At 37.3% G+C, this 21,969-nt stretch overlaps 5 protein-coding genes and 1 pseudogene across 5 annotated transcripts; 2 read left to right on the top strand and 4 right to left on the bottom strand.

The window, feature by feature from the left end:
• Positions 1 to 756: 756 nt before the first annotated feature.
• Positions 757 to 1,893, bottom strand: LOC114719053 (2-oxoglutarate-dependent dioxygenase AOP2-like). The gene is given in 4 exon segments (XM_028904510.1): positions 757 to 1,008; positions 1,111 to 1,432; positions 1,524 to 1,557; positions 1,560 to 1,893. Coding segments are annotated over 4 exon segments (942 nt in total).
• A 1,654-nt stretch (positions 1,894 to 3,547) lies between these two features.
• Positions 3,548 to 4,752, bottom strand: LOC114719042 (2-oxoglutarate-dependent dioxygenase AOP3-like). The gene is made up of 3 exons (XM_028904504.1): positions 4,382 to 4,752; positions 3,960 to 4,281; positions 3,548 to 3,799 (listed from the first exon to the last, which is right to left on the bottom strand). Exons 1-3 carry the CDS (start codon positions 4,750 to 4,752, stop codon positions 3,548 to 3,550), a joined length of 945 nt encoding a protein of 314 aa, XP_028760337.1.
• Positions 4,753 to 6,247: 1,495 nt separating this feature from the next.
• Positions 6,248 to 7,142, top strand: LOC114719032 (54S ribosomal protein L19, mitochondrial-like; annotated as a pseudogene).
• Positions 7,143 to 8,004: 862 nt separating this feature from the next.
• Positions 8,005 to 8,484, top strand: LOC114719024 (uncharacterized). Its single transcript, XM_028904482.1, has one exon. It carries the CDS (start codon positions 8,005 to 8,007, stop codon positions 8,482 to 8,484), a length of 480 nt encoding a protein of 159 aa, XP_028760315.1.
• Positions 8,485 to 15,943: 7,459 nt separating this feature from the next.
• LOC114719093 (protein GAST1) lies at positions 15,944 to 17,298 on the bottom strand. Its single transcript, XM_028904549.1, has 4 exons — positions 17,013 to 17,298; positions 16,629 to 16,700; positions 16,481 to 16,514; positions 15,944 to 16,355 (listed from the first exon to the last, which is right to left on the bottom strand). The coding sequence occupies exons 1-4, from the start codon at positions 17,079 to 17,081 to the stop codon at positions 16,174 to 16,176; spliced, it is 357 nt and encodes a 118-aa protein (XP_028760382.1). The 5' UTR covers positions 17,082 to 17,298; the 3' UTR covers positions 15,944 to 16,173.
• A 2,061-nt stretch (positions 17,299 to 19,359) lies between these two features.
• Positions 19,360 to 21,967, bottom strand: LOC114719110 (N-acetylglucosaminyl-phosphatidylinositol biosynthetic protein gpi1-like). Its single transcript, XM_028904572.1, is given in 7 exon segments — positions 19,360 to 19,738; positions 19,825 to 19,918; positions 20,466 to 20,762; positions 20,765 to 20,892; positions 21,527 to 21,719; positions 21,722 to 21,925; positions 21,928 to 21,967. Coding segments are annotated over 7 exon segments (1,071 nt in total). The 3' UTR covers positions 19,360 to 19,623.
• Between the last annotated feature and the right edge of the window lie 2 nt (positions 21,968 to 21,969).

The raw sequence follows: 21,969 nt of genomic DNA, 5'->3' as shown, positions 1-21,969 counted from the left end.
CCGATCAACACAGTTTACGACCCTCTCATAGAGTGTGAAGACTTTTTACTGTCTGACTTGTTATAGTTTAGTATGCTCTTTAACGATTTTAGTTGTGATTTGATGCGAGCCACTGTTTTTTTTTTTTTTTCCGGTTCGAATTAAACTTAGAATTTGAGAACTGGCCGCGGGTTTATTAATTTGGGATGTTTGCGTATGTACAATTCAGATTGTACCCGAAACTAAGAGAAAACCATAATCTTGATAAATGTACGGTTTATTAATCAAATGAAAATATTTAGGACGAACGATTAATTTTTTTCCACAAATTTTTTAATTAACAAAGGCTAAGTAAAGCCAGAGAGATTAGGAATTAATTTGTCACTTAATTGAGAGGCAGTCATGAGGATTGAGGAAGAAGTGATTCTGGTTCAGTCCAGAAAGGAAAAAAAAAAAAAAAGGTGATATCTGGAGTCTAAGTGAAGATTTCGAAGTAATTAACTATTCAACACCCAAATCAACATTTATTCGCGAAAAAGGACAGAAGATATACGTAACTTGAATTGCCCCGAAGAGGGAAGCAACCGACACAAGCAAAATCAACATTCAACATACAAACCTCAGATCCCCTCGTTCTTGCGTCCAAAGAAAATATGCTACTTGAGCCAATAAAATTCTTTGGGCAATACTTACAAGACCACTTTATTCACATAATAGAAACAAATGCCAAACATATTTGTTCAGGCGCGCGCGCGCACACACACACATATCAGTGGCTCAAACACCACAAAATTCTTTGAGTCGACCCTGATAATCAGATCTCAGGCCTTCTTTTGTGGCAATGGCCGACAGATATTGATAGTGATCGAATGGTTTGTAACGCAGTGGATGTTGTTCATCAACTAACTCCTCTGGTGGACTCATGGGTTGACCAGCATATGAGAGAAGTCCTATGCTGTACCTGAGACGTGTCTTCGTCTTTATCATCACTTGGTGGTAACGAGGGCGTATCCTGTCATTGCTCCATACCTAACCCAACCCATCAATCAATATGAAAATGTGAAATTCTTATGTTAATTGTCTTAAATGTATGTCTAGAGCATCAAGAAGAGTAAGTTTTAGGAAAGTCACCGAAAAAGCATCGCCGGCAACGACGCAAAACAAGGAGGGTGAGACGTTAACCCTAACCCACTGATCGTGCTTGTTTTGGACTTCCAAGCCTTCCGTTTCTTGATGCAATATGGTGAACAAGGTTGTGTCTGGGTGCGGAAACACTCCATTTTCGCCTTCATCTGCTTGGGCTGGCTCGTACTTGTAAAACCTCAGCACATAGTTGATACATTCCAGGAAACTCTCACATTTCTGAGTACTGATTCCATAGCTCTCACACACCATCCTCTTCAGCATTTGGTCTAATTCCACCAGCCCCTTTGCATACGCATTCACAGCTTCGCTGCATATGTTCATAAATAAATAGCATCAGCAGTTATATATCAATTACAGACCGATTCTAAAGTGTATATATATTACGGAATTAAATATACCAGAAAAAGTCGTTTCCTGATGATGGCCACAAATGCGTGCAAACTTTTGGCAATCTTGTAAGCTCAATGGATTGTCTACGGCGTGAGATTCAAAGAGACGGGCTCTTGGTAATCGGCCAACGTAGCCATGAGCAGGCTTGTCACTGGTTTGTTGCATCTTGGCTTCTGTTGAGAGATCAAATAGCTGCCGCGATGAAGCGTAAATGGAGTCATCAACCTTGTTGTAGAGCACGAGGAATGCCCCGTGATCTTCAAGGGCGATTCGCAGAGCTTTGCACGTGGAAGCCCATTCGTCTGATCCAGGCTTTAACTTTGGGTTGGAGAAATCGAACAAAGGGAGCTCAGGCTGAGAAACTGTTCTGGAATCCATCATATTCATCTAATTACAGATTAGATGATTAAATGATGCTCTTTCTTTGCTAGTTTAATTTTCGATCATACGTATATATAGAGAGAACGAGCATTCGTTTTAGGTTCATCTGCTAAGCCATCACGCTATTTTCCTACCGACATGGGATGATGTCATTATTTTTGCAGATACTTTATGCATCATTGGTCCAATCCGTCTTCGTCATGTGCCTGAAAAAGATTTCTGAACCGCGATCTGGTCCATTATTTTTGGCCTCTGTATCTTTTTTTTCTATTTATAAAGTGTAATCATTCAAATGAAACTTGGATCGGATTATTGCTTGACTTGCGGTTGCCATGCTCGATCAACACAATCTTTTTTCCTTAATGATAAAAGGTTCTTTTTCCTAAAAAAAAAATTATAACCACAGTATCAGTTGCATGAGATTACAAATGAAATTCAACCAATAATTAACAACTTCTCCTCTTCTCTTTTTATCGTCTTTCCTCTTCTTTTTTTTTTTTAAACCGTTAGATAATATATTTCAATAGTTTAGATTTTAATTTTTTATAAACTATTTAAAAAATTTTTAAAAACATTTAGTACACTTGCAAACTATTAGAATTAAATTTTAATATAGTTTGTAATTTATTATTTATTTATTTTTATAATTTAATATTTAATAATAGTTTTAAAAAGATTTAAATTTGAACTGCTAAAATATTAATCTAATAGTTAAAAAATAAAGAGAAGGAAGAGGGTCAGAAGAAAAGAGAAACCGCTAATTAACCTTCAATATGTAGGGTAGCTTTCATATGTTCCTATTAGGTCATTTGCTAATAATAAAAAGTTTAGGTGAGCTCATGTGTATGGCTCAATATGTGTAGGGCATGCCAGACTCAAGAAATATTTATAAATTATCAAAAATGAATTTTATTGCTATAAGAAATTTTTAGTTGATTGTTGATTATTTTGAAATGAATAAGAGATATTAAAAACACTAATTTAAAAATATATACAAGTTTTTGAAAAAATTTCATTTTATAAAAATTATAAGTATAAATTTATAACAAAATAAACTCACAACTGAGTTATATCTGTATTCTTTAGGTTTGAATCATATGGACTTTTCTTTCGTTGACAATTCGTATTCCTTTCTTTAAAATACAGGATGTATTAATCCTCTGTTATAATATAATAAACGATCGATTATGTTATTTTAACTGAAATTTTTTATATCTATTATTTGTTAAAAAAATATAAAAAATATTAAATAGAAATTACTAACATAATAGCTAATGCTAAATTTATGGTTTTGAATACCCCCCGGAAACTTATTTGTATCGCATTCGCCATTCGGCATTCTGTGCGTATTCCAAGATTATTATCAGTCACACAAACCCCAACAAACACACCCAACGTACGTTTATTCGCGAAAAGGATACAAGATATACATAACTTGAGTTGCGCCATAGAAGGGAAGCAACCAACACAAACAAATTAAAACCAACATTCAACACACAAACCTCGGATCCCTCATTCTTATGTCCAAAGAAAATATGCTGCGTGAGCTAATATTCTTTGGGCAATACTAAGACCATTTTATTCACATGCATATAACAGAAACAGACGACACACATTTATTTATTCGTGCATGCGTATATATATTAGTGGGTCAAACACCACAAAATTCTTTGAGTCGACGCTGATAATCAGATCTCAGGCCTTCTTTTGTGGCAATGGCAGACAGATATTGATAGTGATTGAATGATTTGTAACGCAGTGGATGTTGGTCATCGACTAGCTCCTCTGGTGGACTCATAGGTTGACCAGCATATGAGAGAAGTCCCATGCTGTACCTGGGACGTGTCTTCGTCTTTATCATCACTTGGTGGTAACGGGGGCATATCCTGTCATTGGTCCATACCTAACCCAAGCCATCAATCAATATGAAAATGCAAAAAACACGTTAATTGTTTTTAAAGCACTTCAATACTAATTACTAATTAGTTAAATTAAGGCACGTCAAGAATCGAGAGAACATGTATTTCTAGAGCTTCAAGAAGAATAAGCTAAGGGAAAGTCACCGAAAAGGCATCGCCGGCAACAACGCAAAACAAGGAGGGCGAGGCGTCAACCCTAACCCACTGGTCATGCTTGTTTTGGACTTCCAAACCTTCACAGTCTTGATGCAATATGGTGAACAAGGTTGTGTCCGGGTGAGGAAGCACTCCATTTTCGCCTTCATCTCTTCGGGTTGGCAAGTACTTGTAAAATCTCAGCACATATTTGACAGTTTCCAGGAAACTTTCACATTTCTGAGTGTTGATTCCATAGCTCTCGCACACCATCCTCTTCAGCATTTGGTCTAATTCCACCACCTGCTTTGCATACGCATGCACAGATTCACTGCACATATGTTCATATACATACATAGCATGAGCAATTATATATCAGTTACAGTTCGATTCTGCAGTATATAAATTATATATTATGGAATTAAAAATACCAGAAAAAGTCGTTTCCTGATGATGGCCACAAGATGCGTGCGAACTTTTGGCAATCTTGTAAGCTCACGGGATTGTCGACGGCGTGAGATTCAAACAGAGGTGAGCTGCACATTCCGTTCACGTAGCCATGAGCAGGCTTGTCACTGGTTTGTTGCATCTTGGCTTCTGTTGAGAGATCAAATAGTTGCCGGGATGAGGCATAAATGGAGTCATCGACCTTGTTATAGAGCACGAGGAATGCCCCATGATCTTCCAGGGCGACTCGCAGAGCCTTGCAAGTTGAAGCCCACTCGTCCGACCCAGGCTTCAACTTTGGGTTGGAGAAATCGAACAGAGGAAACTCAGGCTGAGAAGCTGTTTGGGACTCCATCGTTAATCTAATTACAGATTATGGATGATTAGCTGATGCTCTTCATACACGTTCTTCGCTAGCTTATATATCATGCGTATAGATAGAGAGAAGGAAAGTTCGTTTTAGGTTCCTCGCTCATACTGACATTGGATGATGCCATCGTTTTTTCAGATATTTTATGCACCATCACTCCAATCGGTCTTCAGATTGTGCCTGAAAAAGATTGCTGAACCACCATGATCTGGTCCATTGTTGGTCCCTCTTTTTTTTTTCCTCAAAAAAATTATTATAAATTGTAATCATTCAAATGGAACTTGGATCGGATTTGTTGCATGCCTTGTATATTTTGTTTGTTAGCAGCTCGTGCATCTTCTATAGGACCACAGCATATTGTATGTTTTTTTTTTGTTTAATTGATACGTACGTATATCGATGTGTATTTAAATCTGAGGACGTACTAAGGTGGGCTTACACGTTAGGATGTTTTATTTTCGTAGAAGTTATACATACTCGGACTTGATCAATTTATTTAATCAGGAGTAGCATATACAGGCACTGGTGTGTGGTCCTCTGAACGGTCCCCCCACCCCCAGGCCCTCTTTTATTATTTTGCTATAATAATGTTGTGTTACTTTCCTACGAATGTGAGATGGCACAATCAGCTACTCCTTGATGACTTTTTTTTTTTAAAGGTTTTGTTAATCTACAGATTCATTATCCATGGCATCGTGAATTTGTGAGACAAGAAAGTTTAAATCTTAGTTACCATTCACATTCCACCCTAGTTTCCACCGCATGAACTTTATTTAAGGAGCGAAAATGTGGGCCTTTAATTACTCAAAAGCTCAATTGTCACCAATAAGCCACTAGTCATTTATGTTGTACATATCACATAGTTCGCTTCTCAATTAAATGGTTCTTTAACAAAATTAATTCAATTCTTCAACAAATTAAATACATCAAGAATAGAATATTTAATTACGCTGCACTGATGGTGATAAATGTATACTTAAAATTAGTTTGAAAGAATGGTTTGCAGAGTTCAAAATTTGATGGCATTGAGAAAGTGGTGTATTCTTTTGTGGAGTCCAGATATCCACTGCTAATAGCAATAATTAATCCTTTGTTATCATATTAATTCTCCCGTCATCCCCCCCCCACCATCGACTTTCTCGGTTATCAAACTCATGCTTGTTTATGATAATAATGAATATGAATTTTTCTTACGAGAAACAATATATATTATTTTCACTAATTCTTATTATGGAAACTTAATCATTATTAAATTTACATAAATCCATGGAATTCAATTAAAATTCATGTTTTAAAATATTAAAATATCCTCAATGAAAATTTTAATTAGTGGATATTATTTAATAGTTAAGAATTTACTTATTTTATTAGAAAATATCAAATCAAATAAAATTTAAAAAAAAATAATATGTTGGATAAATGATTTTATATTAAGGATTGAGGAAAGAGTTCCATAAAAAAAAGGCTGAAGAAATCATAAATGGACCACAAGGCGCAAGCCCAAATCATCCGTGAGTACCCGTCCCTTTTGACCATTGTAATTGAAGGGACTATTTTTAACCTTTTGAAATATACATAAATGGGCATAAGACAATGGCTGTTTGAGAAATGGGTTTAAGTTAAAACGAACTGGGCCCATGAACAAAAGCCCCTACTTTGAACCTCACCATCAGCTGCTCCTTCCCGCCTCGACGAGAGCGCCAAACAAACCCATGTCGACCTTGAAGGAGATGGACCTGTGGCGGCCACCATCAGGCTGACGGTGCCGGCCAGAGGGCAAGGACCTGCACCACCTGTGGGTCCGGTGGTGGGTCAGTACAGGCTTAACCTAATGTCCTTTTGCAAGGACTTCAACACGCGATCGCAGAAATACAAGCCAGACACGCCTATGGCGGTGACAATCACGGCATTCAAGGATGACACCTTCGAATACACCGTCAAATATCCCTCCCTGACTTGGTATCTCAAGAAAGCAGAAATCCGGCAGCAACCGCCCCGGCCACGTGGTGGGTTTCTACGCTCTCTCTGAAGCACATCTACGAGGTCGCCAAGATTAAACAGTCGATCCTTATTGCCAATACATGTCTCTTGAATCTATTTCCATGTCCATAATTGGCTCCCCTGACACAATGGGGATTAAGATTTTAAGGAACTAGAATGATTCCTCGACCGCCGCTTTCCCTTTACCCCTCTGTTTGAAGCATTCCCTCTCTTGCTACAGTATGATGGTATAGTATTTGTGTTATGATAGCAGTGATTGTGCCCCTCCTTTAATGGAACTTGAGAGAAATGATAACGGAATTTCACACTGGAAATTAGTTCAAGCTATGGTTTTACTTGTATGCTTAGCACATGTATTAATAACAACCAAATGAAATGACGTTCTTTTAATGCTGACGGTTGAATGTTTGATTTATTTTGCTCCACAAGTTCTTTTAGCGATACTTGTTTAGTTATATAAATGTTAGGTTTATAACTACTCTTAATCGGTTCATCTCATGTTTCATTTTATACAATATTGATGGCTTTCCTTCTAGATCAGTCGGTTCCTTTTGATAACTTTGTTATAGCTATTAAATGTAAAAAAAGCGTCAATATCGATCGAAATCCCAAGTCTCGTAGTGTTATTTTTTGGATGCATAACTAATTGCATTCTAGCTGGCATGTGCTATCTATATGGTATCGGTTTAGCTTAGCTTATCGGAAATTTTAGGCTAATTTTGGTTATGGAATTTAGGCAGAAAATGCGAAACATTTTCTTCCAAAGAGAAAAAAGACATGTAAGAAACAAACTTTGAATCCTTCTTTAAGATCTGGACCTTTTGATTATAGCCACTAGTCATCTTCTATTATTAGTTAACCAAGTTGGTTCGAGATTTAATTTAGTAGCTATGTCTCCTAGATAAAACGTCTAAAAATGTTTGCTGTAGTTTGTTCTGTGATTAGTTTTACTCTAATTGTGTTTTCTGTGGTTAAGTGACATTTTCAGCCGTCAATCTCTCCGAACATTCACTTGCTGTACTCTGTTACATGTAACACGATGCATTTAAAATTTCACTTCGAATTTTTTAGTTCCTTGATTGGTTGCTATCACAAAATTTGAACAGAAGACTTACGTGGATGAAATGGAACAAGGTTTCGTCTTGCAGTATTTTTTCTTACATTTTGCCTGACCACGAGAGAGGGATTTTATGTTCTCCAAGGGCATTCTCCTTCTGAATCTAATTAGCTTCAAAGATGAAGTATTATGAAGCTGAGCAGAACGTATTTGCGCCTCTTGAAAAGATGAAAGGCTATGAAACCATGTCTAATGAGAAGGAGCATGTCATTTGCCCCAAGCCCCGGCGAGCCAGGATCTTGTCTCAGATATTTGTTAGATATCATTTGAGTCAACAAGTTGAAGCATATGATTCAAAAGATAAAGTAGATGTTCGAGACATAATCTTCGAGGAGAGTTATGGAGAAGAACAGACAAATCAAGTAGCCTTATCATCTCATTTAGTTGGCTCACCTCCAGTTCGATCTGGTAACCCTTTGATCCGAGATTCCCAGTTTGTATATGAAAGGAACGCTTCTGCATTTTTATCGTCTTCATCTTCATCATCATCCGATTTTTTGTCTCCACGCAAAGGAGGATGTGTTAGAATGGAGCCTGGACTTAACCCAGCTGCAGTTAGAGTAGAAGGATTTGATTGTCACATTCCTGCTGTTTCTTGATTTCATTACACGGCTAGTATATAGAAAGTAACTAGCCACTGCTTATTGAACCAGGGCTCAATTATAAAACACTATGTTGGTGATGTATATATTATTATACTATGTTGATATGCTTCTGTAATGAATGACCTTTTGTTCTTGTACATCAACTGTTATCTCTGAGAATTTTGTGTCACTGCATTTGATGCTTTGATCGTTCTTCCAGGACCTTTAAACTGTAAAATACAAATCATGGAAAATTTCCATGCGCAGTATAAATGATTGAAAACTTGAAACTTGTCTGTTTTACGCTCTACTTACATCCACATGTCCCGAGATTATTCAGTAGTTTTCTTATGGAAATTTGTCCGCCACTAGAAAGGCAAATTGTATTCATAAAATTTACGATGCCAACTATCTCTTCCTCACTCAGGTTTTGCTGTTTCAGACTCAAACAGTGGCGCTATTTATTTCTCAGCACATTTGAAATTACTTGTATACACATGTTATATAGATCGAAACAAAACTTTTTTTACATATTTATTTTATATTTTATAAGATAGGCCTTTGAAGAAAGCTGTCTTAGAGAAACTTATCTTCCCTATTTTAATCACTTTTTTTTTTAATTTGTTGAACAATTATGATGTTTCCGTCATTTTCTCCGTTGGGTGAGGCCGTTTAGGTTATCAGTTATAAGAAATAGGCTGATCACAGTTAGTTATAAGCAAACAACTGGAATTACCAAAATTATTTAAGCAGAAAATGATAAACAACGCCGTGTAATGGAAATTGGAAAAATATACAAGAAATGAGGAAAATTGTGAGAGGATACAAGACAAACAACCATGGCTCCAGCAGCCTTCCCGCCAACCCCATGTGACTCTCCAATTATCTACTCCATAAATTCTTAGATAATCGCCAACCTTACAAGTCAAAAAGGAGAATTTTTTTTTTTATTTTTTATGCGCAATTCATTACTTTCACACATGATTCCTTACTTTTATATTCTTAAAATAATAATATTAAAAAATTCTCCGATTAATAAAACAAACAATAAGCTTTGAACTAGGCTCCTTTTATTCACTTTTCTTTTATTCATTTTTGTAAATACTTCAAATCATCAAAACTTTTAACTAAAATGATGGAATTAACTGAAATGAGGGAACTCGACATAGAAAAATTGAGGAGCCAAACCCAACGAAGCCAATAGAATGAGTGAAACTTGGAAAACCAACAAACGTACACAGGAAACATCGAGTAATGAGTAAGAGCACATAGTAACCAACCCCTTCTCCAAGAAAAGCCTTTCTTGATTCCCAAGCCCTTCCCTTTTCACAAACTCTTCTTTTGGTTTGATTGCTCCTCTGTCTCTCTCCCCCTCCCTCCTTATAAATGCAGCCAAACCACCACAACGCAACATAACTACCATCAAAGTTAGATTCTCTCTTCTGACTTCTCAGTCTTCCCTCTCTGTTCCAACAAAACATCGTCCATTACCAATGGCTGGCCTTCAACAGTACAACTTCTTCCCCACCGACCTCTTGTACCCTCGCCCGCCACCGTCTGTGGCTCCCGCCGTGCTTCCCTTGCAGCCCCCGAAACAAGAAACCTGTTCTGATCTTCATCTTCAGAATCAGACCAGGAGCTTCGTCAATGTTCCACCTTCCACTTCTGCTTTGGTCGCGTCCCAGAAGGCACAATCTTCCTTTGAAGTCGATAAGAAGCTATCGCAACTCTCCACAGATCCGCTTTCTTTGCTCTTTGGGTTGCCGAAGAGGAGGGTTCCGACACTTTGTGATTTCCCAGGGACTGACCTTTTCATGTTTCTAGGACTCTGTAAATTGTTCAGGGGACCGATCGTTTTCTTCTTTCTTCTTTTAACCCCCATTGTGTCTTTGTTACTTTTCCTGCCTTAGAATCCCCCTTCTTTCATCTTTTACTGCAGATTGAGTTTTATGTATATTTGAATGTTGAAGAGTTTACATGACATGAAAGGTCATAAATGACTGATTTTAAACCGAACTGAACCTTATGGTATTGTGCATTTCTCGTACTTTCTTCAAAGTACCCTCTTCTCTGTTTCCCCTTTTATTCTTCTCCCTTTCCAGTATAAGACGAGAAGAAATTTTATTATTTCGTGGGGTTACGGATCGTACGACGCAATAGATCTTGATGTAATGAAGTTCGTAACAAGACATAGTATACTGAAGCTTACGAGTCCCGGTTTTCTCACCTTTGTTGATGAAAGTAAGATTCTTCTAGCAAACGACGACACAAGTTCCTATCTTCATTAAAGTTGAAGAAGCACAAGCAAAGACTTCAGCATTGGGCAAATAAGCACAAGGAATGAGCTTTCCTTTTTGTTTTTGTGCATCAACTGTTAACTTTGAGAATTTTGTGGCACTGTATTTGATGCTTTGATTTGATCTTTCTTCGAGGACCTGGAAACTGTAAAATAAAATTTATGGAAAATTTTCAATAAAATTTTTGATGAAATTTTTTTACCGCTGGGAAGGCAAAATTATAATAAACTCAAGCTCGTAGCGAAATGAAATTTCTAATGCCAACCATCTTTTTTCTCACTCAGGTTACGCTGTTGCAGACTCAATCAATAACGCTATTTAGAAGAAAACTGCTTTAGACCAGAGTTGATCACTTGTTCAATTAGTCAACTTGCTGAACGTGGAGAAGCATGCCACCTGACCTCATTTGTCGTCTGCATTCATGATTTCTTGTTAGTTTTTACGCCATTGTTATGTTCCACTCATATTCTACGTCGGCTGAGGCCTATTTGGCGATCACTTATCAGTATAAAAGAATAGGTCAACGAGACTTGTTTATATAAGCAAACAATTGGAATCGCTAAAATATTAAGAAGGAAACGAAGACAGAGTCATATGATGGAAATTGGAAAAGTAGACAAGAAATGAGGAAAGTTACGTGGGGAGGCAAACAACCATGGTCCCAGCAGCCTCCTCCGCCTACCCCATGTGACTCTCCAATTCTCTATGCCACCAATTCATGGATAGTCACCAACCTATCAAGTCAAAAGGAGTTTCCCCCCCCCCCCCCCAAAAACAAGGAAAGAATGATCTTTCAAAGATCTGCGCATCAGTTTAAAACCTCCGTGGCAATAATGAATAAACAAGATTTCCATTCCCATGACTTTCTTTGTGTAGAGCAGGGAATTTAGGCAGAACACCGAAGTGCAGAACTCATAAAGTCAGCTCGCTTAAAAATACCCGGGGGGGGGGGGGAAGATAAAAAGAGGCAGAGAGCTTACTAGCCGGGGCTCAGAAGCCCTGGAATACGAAGAATGAGTTATTATATATAACTGGGGATTTTTTTTTTCTTTCTTTCTTGTCAATTACGGACGAGTGTTTGGACTAGAATTCGTTCTTCAGGCGGATAATACATACTGTTGAGTGAAATTAATTTACATTAACTGAATTCGAATTGATTCAAGTGAAGAATATATAATGGAGTTGGGATACACATGACTTTGTTCTTGTTTTGGTGTGCACTAGAGACATCTCATAATAGATAATAGAAAAACTAATCTGGCAATGATCCTATTCCTCGAAGTAGGTAGACCTTTTTCAGTGATTATCTCCCAGCGTTGGACATTGCTGATGCACTCTAAACCTTAATTCGTCTTTCCTTAGTGAGAATAATTTACTTTAAATTGTGAGATTTTTGTTATCAATTTTTCTAAATATCGCACGACATTTATTTTTAAAAAAATTACATCGTCAGTTGTATGATCGTATGATTTTGGAACTGCAGCCGTTGCATCTGCCGCTTATCATGTTTCTACTAAAAATAAATAAATAATTGAAATTTAAACCATAGCTTTTTTTTTCCCCTCATAATTCATACATTTATTACCTTTTATGCTTAACTGTTTAAGAAATTATGATTTAATGGAGTTACGGAGGTGTTAGTATCGTTGGTACATAATTATACTCCTCCGGTCCTAATTATAAGACCCAATTGACTTATTTGAGGAGATTAAGGAAGTAAGTTAAGTTGGTTATTTATAATAAATAAGTGTTGTCATTCCTAAATATCCTTGCTAATTAAGTATATTGGCTAAAACTATCATTATTGGAAGGATTATCTTGGAAAAAAATGCATAAATATAAGAGACAAAATGGATTGGGTCTTATAATTAGGACCAAATAAAAAGTCAAATTGGGTCTTATAATAAGGACCGGAGGAGTAGTATATACTCCTCCGGTCCTAATTATAAGACCCAATTGACTTATTTGAGGAGATTAAGGAAGTAAGTTAAGTTGGTTATTTATAATAAATAAGTGTTTGTCATTCCTAAAATATCCTTGCTAATTAAGTATATTGGCTAAAACTATCATTATTAGAAGGATTATCTTGGAAAAAAATACATAAATATAAGAGACAAAATGGATTGGGTCTTATAATTAGGACCAAATAAAAAGTCAAATTGGATCTTATAATAAGGACCGGAGGAGTATAATGATTTGAATAAGCTTTATTTTGGTCTCTTTTATCACTTTTTATTTAACAATCCAGGTTTTACAACAGTCCGTTTCCTTTTATTGATCAGTAAATACTTAAACCATGGTAACTAATTAACCATTACTCAACACTTTAACTGAAATCTTGGATCTCAACATATAAAATTTGGGGATCCAATTCCAGCCCCAACGAGAAGCCAATAGAATCGGTGAAAATTAGAAAACCAACCAACGTACACCGGAAACATCGAGTAAAAGCCTCCCCTGATTCTCAAGCACGTGACTCCTTTTTTTCGTCTGATGGCTCCTCTGTCTCTCTCCCCCTATAAATGACAAACACCTCAAATGCAACGTAACTGCCACCCATCTGCCCACAAAGTTAGATCTTCTCTTCTGACTTCCAGTCTTCCTCTCTCTGTTTCAACGGAGCCTCCTCCATTAATGGCTGGCCTTCAACAGTACAACTTCTTCCCCACCGACCTCTTGTACCCTCGCCGTCCGCCTTCCGTCGCTCCCGCCGTGATTCCCTTGCAGCCCCCACAACAAGAAACTAGTTCTGATCTTCATCTTCAGAATCAGCCCTCAAGCTTCGTCAATGTTCCACCTTCCGCTTCTTCTGCTTTGGTCAGCTCCCACAAGGCACAATCTCCGTTTCATGCCGATAAAAAGCGATCCAAACTCTCCACAGACCCTCTTTCTTTTCTCTTTAGGGCTGCCGAGGAGGAGGCTTCCGACGCTTCTTAATGATTTTCCAAAGGATTGATCTTTTCATGTTTCCAGGACTCTGTAAATTAGTCAAGTGACTAAGCCCGTTCTTCTTCCTTTTCCCCTTCGTGTTTTTGTTGCCTTTAGAATCCTCCTTCTTTTCATGCAGATTGAGTTTTATGTATATTTGAGTGTTGAAGAGTTTACATGACATGAAAGGTCAAATATGATTGATCATTGATTTCATTCCGAACTGAACCTTATGCTGTTGTGCCTTTCTCGTGCTTTCTTCAATATTTCCTCTCCTCTGTTTCCTCTGTTATCATTCTCCCTCCCCATTAACGAGACAAGAAATTTTTATTATATTCCATGGCTAAGGATCGTACGACGCGATGTAATGATCAGAACAAAATATGGTATACTGAAGCTCACGGGTCCTGTCTTCACACCTTTATTGATGAAGCACAGATCTTTCTAGCAAACTTTAGTCCATTACACGAGTTCCTATGTTCATTAATGTCGAACCAAGATAACTTTGTCGGTTGATCATGTAATTGGATTACAAGAGTTTCAGTACCAATTCACAGTGCTCAAGGAAATATATATGGTACTACTTGAAAGGCTCAAGTGAAAACGGTGAAGCGGTGGGCGAACACGCTGGCGTTCAATGAAGAAACCTCTATGGCAAAATCAGTTTGATCAATTTGCCTATATATGTATTGAAGCAAGTTTAAGAATCGAATAGAAGCACGGCCAAAGAGTGGGGAAAACGAGTATTGGGATTGGGAACATACCATCCGAGACAGGGAATCGAAGATTCCAGGGATACGCCTTTGTTTCTTTAACTTTTTTCCCCAAGTTTGTCCTGATTTCTCAGGAACTTGAAGGACTTGAATAATTCCAATTATCTGTTCAAGAAACAGAGCTTACTCGGTGGAATGGCGCATGCTTCACAAGCGTCAAATTAGAAGGTTCTTTTGTTGTTTTATTGACCGAATTGTTGTTCTATGGGTTTGAATTTAGCAAAAGTTTGTCATTCATAACAGAGTAAATAATCGAATCAGATACAAATAACTTTTCTTTTTCTTTGTTTTTTTCCAAACAGAGGAAGCTTTGATTTTCTAGAAAACTTTTCTTCGGTCCATTTATTTATTTTGCCTGATTTCTGACTTCGGGTCCTGATAGAAATGATGCCCGTGGCCGTGCCTTTATTGATTAATGATGGATCCTTCCTGGCTGACACATAACAGAGCAGCGTAGGAAGGGAATATATATATATATATATATATATATATGAAAATAAAATAAAATAAAATCTCCATTGGTTAGGTGATTAACCCTTGTGCGTTGATGGCATCGCAATGCGACCAACCAAAACTAACTCGAAATATACTACTTACAGTCCATAATAGTTAATTTATAGTAAGTTGAGTTAGTTATTTGTCCTGTGTCTTTTCCAAATATCCGTACTAATCAAATTGACTAGAACTATAAATAGAAGGACTATCTTGGAAAATTAAGTAAATATGAGAAACAAATGGATTGGAGTATATTTAGGATCAAAATAGTCAAATAAAGTCTTATATTAAACCTAGTGTGTGTCGTGTGAACCTACCTTTCCAACGTAACGTGATTTTGGTAGGCGTGTTACTTGATACAATACGCATTCAAAACAGCATGTTAAATTATGTTCTATATGGTTATGAATTATGTTTCGTGAAAGATAAGATATGAATGGCAGTGGGTTCGGAATACGAGAAAGGAAATAAGATGACATAAAAGTGTTGACCATTATTAGTGCGGTGCATTCTAAAGCTAAAATGGTTACTTTGCTTCCTTCGTGGATTCATGAATGTGGTGGGAGAACTGAAGTCCATCTTCAAGCTACTTTCTCACATGTGAAGTGGACCTTGGACGTTTTAATTAGTCTATATATGCTGTGTGCTCAGACACACACACAGACCAATTTCTTGTTAGGAACAGAGAAGGCATGATAAAAGTACCTTGCCCACCAGGAAATCAACCCAAAGAATGTAAACGAAAATTGTGAGTGAAGGGCAGAGTACAAGGTATAGAGATTAAAACTAGAAGCACAAAAATGGATAGCCAAAAGTATTCTTACCTTTTCTCTTCAGAAACATTGTTTTCTCCATCAGGTGAAAGGACGTCATTTACGTAGGCTGCTAACATTACTTATTGTGTGTATGCACTCATATGAGCGGAGTTGCAACAAGACTGGCCTTGTGGGGCTTCCTTGTGCCGTGTTTGTTCTTTATGAATTGGACTGCAAATTCTATGCCAATTTTATTTCATTTTTTATTTAAGAACATCACACAACAGAATTGACACTTTTTACTGTCGATGCAAAAACTAGAGGAAGACAAATAAAATAATCATATAAACTATCAAGGGTCAATTCCCTTTTGGACAGCACAGCGTACACGTTGCAAGAGATGGTAACAAAGCACTGAAACTTGAGAGCGACAGTTGAAAGAAGAGGGCTTGATGTTCAGGGGCACTTGGGTCCTCCTCTTTTGGTCTTCCAGTTATTATAGCAAGGGCAGACCTGCTTGTTGCCATAAGTACCGGGAGGCACGCACAAGCATTTTGCACAGCACTTTTGACAGAAGAACATGCATGGCTTCTTGTATTGCGTCTTTGAGCATCTCTCTGTGCAACGTGGTCCACATTCTGCATATTCATCCACCCCACTAATTAATTCCCTCTCAATTTCAATATGAAACCCTCTCTTCACTTTTTGAGAAGTAATTCTAATTTTTGACAAAATATGTGATGTCTGATTCTCTAATACTCACCCTGTGGCTGAAGACTGCCTTCAGTTATGCCGTGCTGAAACTCATAAGAAACAAATATCAGATGAGCTTAGACATTGAACAGATGATGTGTGTAAGAAGTTCGGAAAATCAAAGCAATGCAGAAACAATCTGAGCCGAAAAATCTCACCTTGGGAAAGTTGGTTGTGCTATTGTTGGGCTGAGGTGCTGGAGCCTCAGTGGCAGCGACAACAATCTCAGCCTAAATCCACCATTTTGGTATGCCACATGAGCATAATTATCAGTCATGAAAAGTAGATATATAATTAAAAGTAAACACAAAGTAACAAGGAACCAACGTTAAGGGAAACGGAGACGGCTGGACAAATGCAGAACTATGGCTAAAATTTGTTTGTCCGAACTGATCGTTTCATCATAATTTGTAGTAAATAAGTTATTAACAGGCCAACTGTGAATTGAAAACAGAGTAATGCAGAACAACTAGAGGCTCAAATAATGGAGAGCCTGAAGTCACCAAGACATAGAGGCAGCTATAAAAGTCGAGTATGCTTACATGGTTCTCCACGAGAAGGAGTGACATTGCAACGAGGAAGAGCATAACGATGCTTAGTTTTCTGGCCATTGCTCACGGTGTCGCTCGCACACAGAAACAGAGGAAATTATTATTAGCTCGAGTGTGGTCTTCAAGAGCTTGCGGTTATACGTAGTAATGCTAGCATTTATAGGAAGTGGGATAATATTTCTGGCATTATCTTTTTTAGGGGTATGCAAGGTGGCACTGTATAGCCTATAGTTTCAGATAACAAAAATCCGGCCTTTGTCTTTTCCAATAATGCAGTCACATTCTGCACATAATTTTCTTCTTCCCCTATTGAAATGACCAATCCGACCCTCGTTGGATATTACTACAAAGTCTGCCATGTGTAGGAGTAGGAGTGACGATTTTGGTTTCCTGATTCAAAACAATATGCTTACATTAACTGGGAAAATGAGTTTCTACAGGAGCTGAAGCGTTAGGAAGCGAAAACTAAGGAAAATTAGAAGCGAAGTGGAAAGTTTAAGGTGAAGGCATTGGTTGATGAGGAGGTCAAGATGGTCCTAAGAAACATGGAAGGCTAAAATTAAGGGAAAGATGTTGGGATTGGGGGGCATGTGAAGTGAAGTGAAGTGAAGGAGTAGAGTAGCATGAAAAGGAGAGGTGAACTCATCACATGGGGATTCACATGAGTGAACAGGGCAAAGAGGGCGATAGAAGAAGGAACGAACACCGCACACACTCTTTTCAGCCTCTCTCTCTCTCTCTCTCTCCCCCCTGTCCTTGTACACAACCCAGGCTCTCATCTGTTGAGTCAATAGCATTCTCGTGAACTGATTCCAGAGTCACTGTTCTTAACTTCCAAGTTCCAACAATGTCATACATATATGTGTGTGTTTTTTTTTTTAACTTCCATCAATGTCATATACATGTGTGTGTGTGTGTTTTTTTTTTAACCTCCATCAATGTGTGTATGTGTCTTTTATTTAATTATTTATTTATTTTTGGACAAGGACATGAAATTTGGACAGGAGTGAGTCGTCGCTAGCAACATGTGAGGGAGGGAGGGAGGGAGGTTAGGCAATCAGTTTGTTCTGTTGGTTCTCTCGTGAGTTAGTATTTGTCCGTATTGGGCACGTTGGATGTTAGCGCTTCCTTTACTCTGCATGGCCATGTGTGGGTAAATGGTGCAATGTTATTATATATGTATATATACTACCGGTTCTGATTATAGGACCTCGATACAAATGAGATTTTATAAATAGGACAAAAAATAGTATATTGTAAATCTTTTTTATTTTTTATACATTCATGATTTGAATTCTCAAGTACTTGGCGTGGTAAACCATTCAATCCATTTGAATAATTTACTTTATATTTAATATGAATGTAAATTATTTTCAGTGTATTTGAATCATTTGAACTCACTTAACAATACTACCTCCAGTATTAGGACAGGAGATAGTATAACCTTTTTCAAATTAATAATTATTTTTTTAATTCAAAGTAAAAATATCTCATCATTAAATTTTTGAAGTTCAACAAATACATACGGATTACTTATGTGAAGATTAGTATTATCATTTATGAGAAACATTGCTTCAAACGATCTGGCATTAATGTATCTTTAGTTAGAAAAGTATAGTCACGAACAATCTGAAAAAGTATGTACTTATATTATATATAGGGTAGAAATAGAAGGTTTTTTTAATCCTATTCATAAATCATATCATTAAATTTTTAACATAAATATATTATTTTATCTTTTATTCATTACAATGTATATTGTTATTTTTCTTGATCTATAGAAAAAATGTCCTATTTACGACCGAAGTATCACACCCTCTTAAAAAAAAAGGGGGGGGGGTCCATACGAGAAATAACCCTTCCTGTAAAGTGTCAGAAAGCACGGCGCGAATCACGCATACAATGATATAGTATTATTTTATTAGTCAGTGTTTTTTTTTGGGGGGGGGGGGAAAGAAAGAAAAGAAAAGATCCCATACAATCTTAGGGTTACGACAAAAAATGGGATCTCCCATCTTGACATCACGGAATGGAGTTTATGGATGCGAAAATTTGCCGGTTTAAGTAAGAAATTCCCCCCCATAATAAAATCAATCAATTATAAAAACTTGAAAAAAGAACCTCACATCATATGTTCAAGCAAAAGAATTTATTGTTGGAGGATCGAATCAAGCCCAACCTTCAGCTATTGATGCAGCCAACTTGTCGCTACCTACTACAGAAATCCCCTCTGTATCACTCAACAGAAGGAAAAATCCCATCAAGATAGATTGAATTGACAACCTAAATTTCAACTAAAGGCGCAAGGAAATCAATAGTTCAAGGGCACAAAGTAGAGTAGTAGGAAAGGAAAATTCATTCCATTTTAGCCTGAAAAGCAAATTCATTTTCTTAGTAACAGGAAAAGTAAACAATTGCTGAATAGTGAACACATATACCACGGCTGCACGCCTGAGCGTTGAAATGCCTCCCTGGTCCAATCAGGGAGGAACCAATTTAAAGAATGCTCAATAATCCTTCATGAGAAGCCGCAGGGAATATCACTCTTAATATGAAGAAAACAAGTTTTGGTTAAGTGGAACCAGACGTCGAGATGAGACCATTATACTCTGAAGCATGCAATAAGTGAATCATGACAAAGGCGCCAATACTCTTTGTAGGGCAGGGACATCCAAGGCATTGGTGAAGGAAGAAGAGTTCCCCGTCTGTATGGTACTCTGCCAAGGATGGAATTCAAAAAAAGGATTCATGTGAATAGTAAAGAGTAACTAAATGCAAAGAACTCAACAAAATAACATCTCACCTTCGACCAATGAGGATTCCATGTGCTATTAAGGAAATGGATGACGCAGAAGACCCCGAAAAAATATTTTTGTAGTGAGGACAGATAACTTTTCCTGAACAAGCATCCCGTTAGAGTGCATATACACAATGTTTGCCCAAAAAGAAAAGAACAGACAAAATGCTAACTGTTAGCAAATTAAGGTCATTATCATAACCGTGAAAAGGACTAAAAAAATCATACTACAAATTGTATTTCAGTCAGCGCTTTCAAATTTCGTGTTCATGCAATGTTTAGAAAATGCATATCTAGACATATTCAGTAAGGTTCACCTTGTCACGCAAAAAGGCAGGGACCCACTTTTAATTAGAAAATTACCACAACTACACGCAATGATTAAGCAAATCATGGTTACCAGTTTTGCCTCCAAAAACAATGTCGCATATATTACGCAATAATAATATCTTTCCAGGGTCTCTACGTAAAAGGCCCCAGTCAACTGAAAGCAAGCACAAAAAGTCTGCATATTGGGCACACATTCTCAGATGTTTGCTTTGATATTAATTAATACTGAAGGTACATCACCTAGCAGCATGAAAAAAAAAAATTAAATCCCACAGAAGAATCAATCTAAGTCCACGAGTTAAAGCTCCAAGCCTTACCTGTGCTCATGTAGTTACTTCGGAGAACTGAAACCAGAATGCTAGATTTTTGCCCACTAAAATCCTTTAGCAGCAATTCTTCCTTGGAAGAAGTCAGTTCATCAGCAAAATCAACCTTTGGAGAATTATTACCAGTACTTTGACAACCTAAAATTTCAAACCATATTCCAGAAGGGAATCTTCCTGGACGCACCAACCGAAGAAAAAACTTGATATAAGGTGTAGCATGAATTACTGATATGGTGACTTCAATTGATATACAGACGAGGTTGATCATTGTCCCCACTATACTAAAAATATATAGAAAACAGAAGTGGTTGGTAACAGAAGTAAGAGGGGTGTAAATAGAAGGGATCCAATAATATGTTGTTTGACAGTGTAATCAAAGCTGTCCAACCTCTGACGAAGTGGGTTCCGCTTCCGGCCCCTGTGAAAAGATCAGCAACTCGATGAACAAAAAGAGGAAAAGAAAAAGGAGTATATATGCTGTGTCTGAATGTGTAATCATATGCATGCAATTGTATATACTATTCTTACAAGAAAGTTAATCACACATAGAGCGTAAATGAAGTAATTTGATGACCTTCATAATATGAAAAGAACATGTGATTCCCCCATAATAGCACAGATTATCCTCACATATGTAAATGTTCCTTCTTCTTAACAGAACAATTGGCTCTTTCTCCCTGAACCCGATACTAGTTTTTCCGAAAACATATTATGGCTAAGATTATCAAGTAATGAGAGTAGGGTTAATAAAACCTATGCCTAAGAAGTCAGATGATGCAAAAAGAAAAAAAGAAAAAAAAAAAACCATCTGAGTAACATCTATTTGGGCAGTGATTGTATCTTTTGACCAAAAACTTGTCATGCAAACATTAAGAGCATCAGTGGACGGTCTAACTGTAAAAACCTATCATATGAGCAAGTTGCTTTCATAACTCAAAGATCAGTTAATTTTAAATAAATATGTGCATTTCTCATTTTAATCACTAACTTGTATTCAACCAATCCGCCAACCATCTCAATAACCAGGAAAAAAATGGAAAAGGAATTCCTACCTAAAAAGCCGCCACAAGGCCGTCACTGCCTGTATTTGTGAAGAATATAGAAGTGAAATCAACCAATAAAGAGTTGAAACATGAGAAGTTGCTAACACAATCATGTCTATAATCAAGGCAGCAGGTAGCGTGAACCCACAAAGAATCCCTATAATAGCAAGTCCTTGAACAATATAATTTAAGACAAAACCACAAAAATCCAGAGTGTTGACCATATCTGTATTGCATTCAGAGAAACCATGCCTAATACTCCAGCCAGCTCAGAATTCAACTTGAAACCTGCAGGGTTTCCCATTAACCAAACACACCCTGAACGCAAAAAAGGGTTTGCAATGTCATGGACAAATGTCAAAACTGACAAACAAATGGGTTCTGCATGATATAGCAGTGGCCAGCCATCACGTTTCCCAGGAGAACATCAACAACCAAAGTTGACCACATGG

Source organism: Neltuma alba, unplaced genomic scaffold, assembly GCF_004799145.2.
Source record: "Neltuma alba isolate B1F8T4 unplaced genomic scaffold, ASM479914v2 tig00002172_pilon, whole genome shotgun sequence".
In the NCBI taxonomy this organism is placed as follows: Eukaryota; Viridiplantae; Streptophyta; class Magnoliopsida; order Fabales; family Fabaceae; genus Neltuma; species Neltuma alba.
The sequence above is the reverse complement of the archived record's forward strand: the minus strand, read 5'-3'. Positions and strand labels throughout refer to the sequence as shown.

Coding starts and splice junctions, on each gene's coding strand:
- LOC114719024 (XM_028904482.1), top strand. CDS start 8,005: ATGAAGTATTATGAAGCTGAGCAGAACGTATTTGCGCCTCTTGAAAAG.
- LOC114719093 (XM_028904549.1), bottom strand. CDS start 17,081: ATGGCCAGAAAACTAAGCATCGTTATGCTCTTCCTCGTTGCAATGTCA. Junction 16,515..16,628: donor GCACAACCAACTTTCCCAAG/GTGAGATTTTTC, acceptor TATGAGTTTCAG/CACGGCATAACTGAAGGCAG. Junction 16,356..16,480: donor AGGCAGTCTTCAGCCACAGG/GTGAGTATTAGA, acceptor ATGAATATGCAG/AATGTGGACCACGTTGCACA.
- LOC114719042 (XM_028904504.1), bottom strand. CDS start 4,752: ATGGAGTCCCAAACAGCTTCTCAGCCTGAGTTTCCTCTGTTCGATTTC. Junction 4,282..4,381: donor TCAGGAAACGACTTTTTCTG/GTATTTTTAATT, acceptor ACATATGTGCAG/TGAATCTGTGCATGCGTATG. Junction 3,800..3,959: donor TTGCCGGCGATGCCTTTTCG/GTGACTTTCCCT, acceptor GGCTTGGGTTAG/GTATGGACCAATGACAGGAT.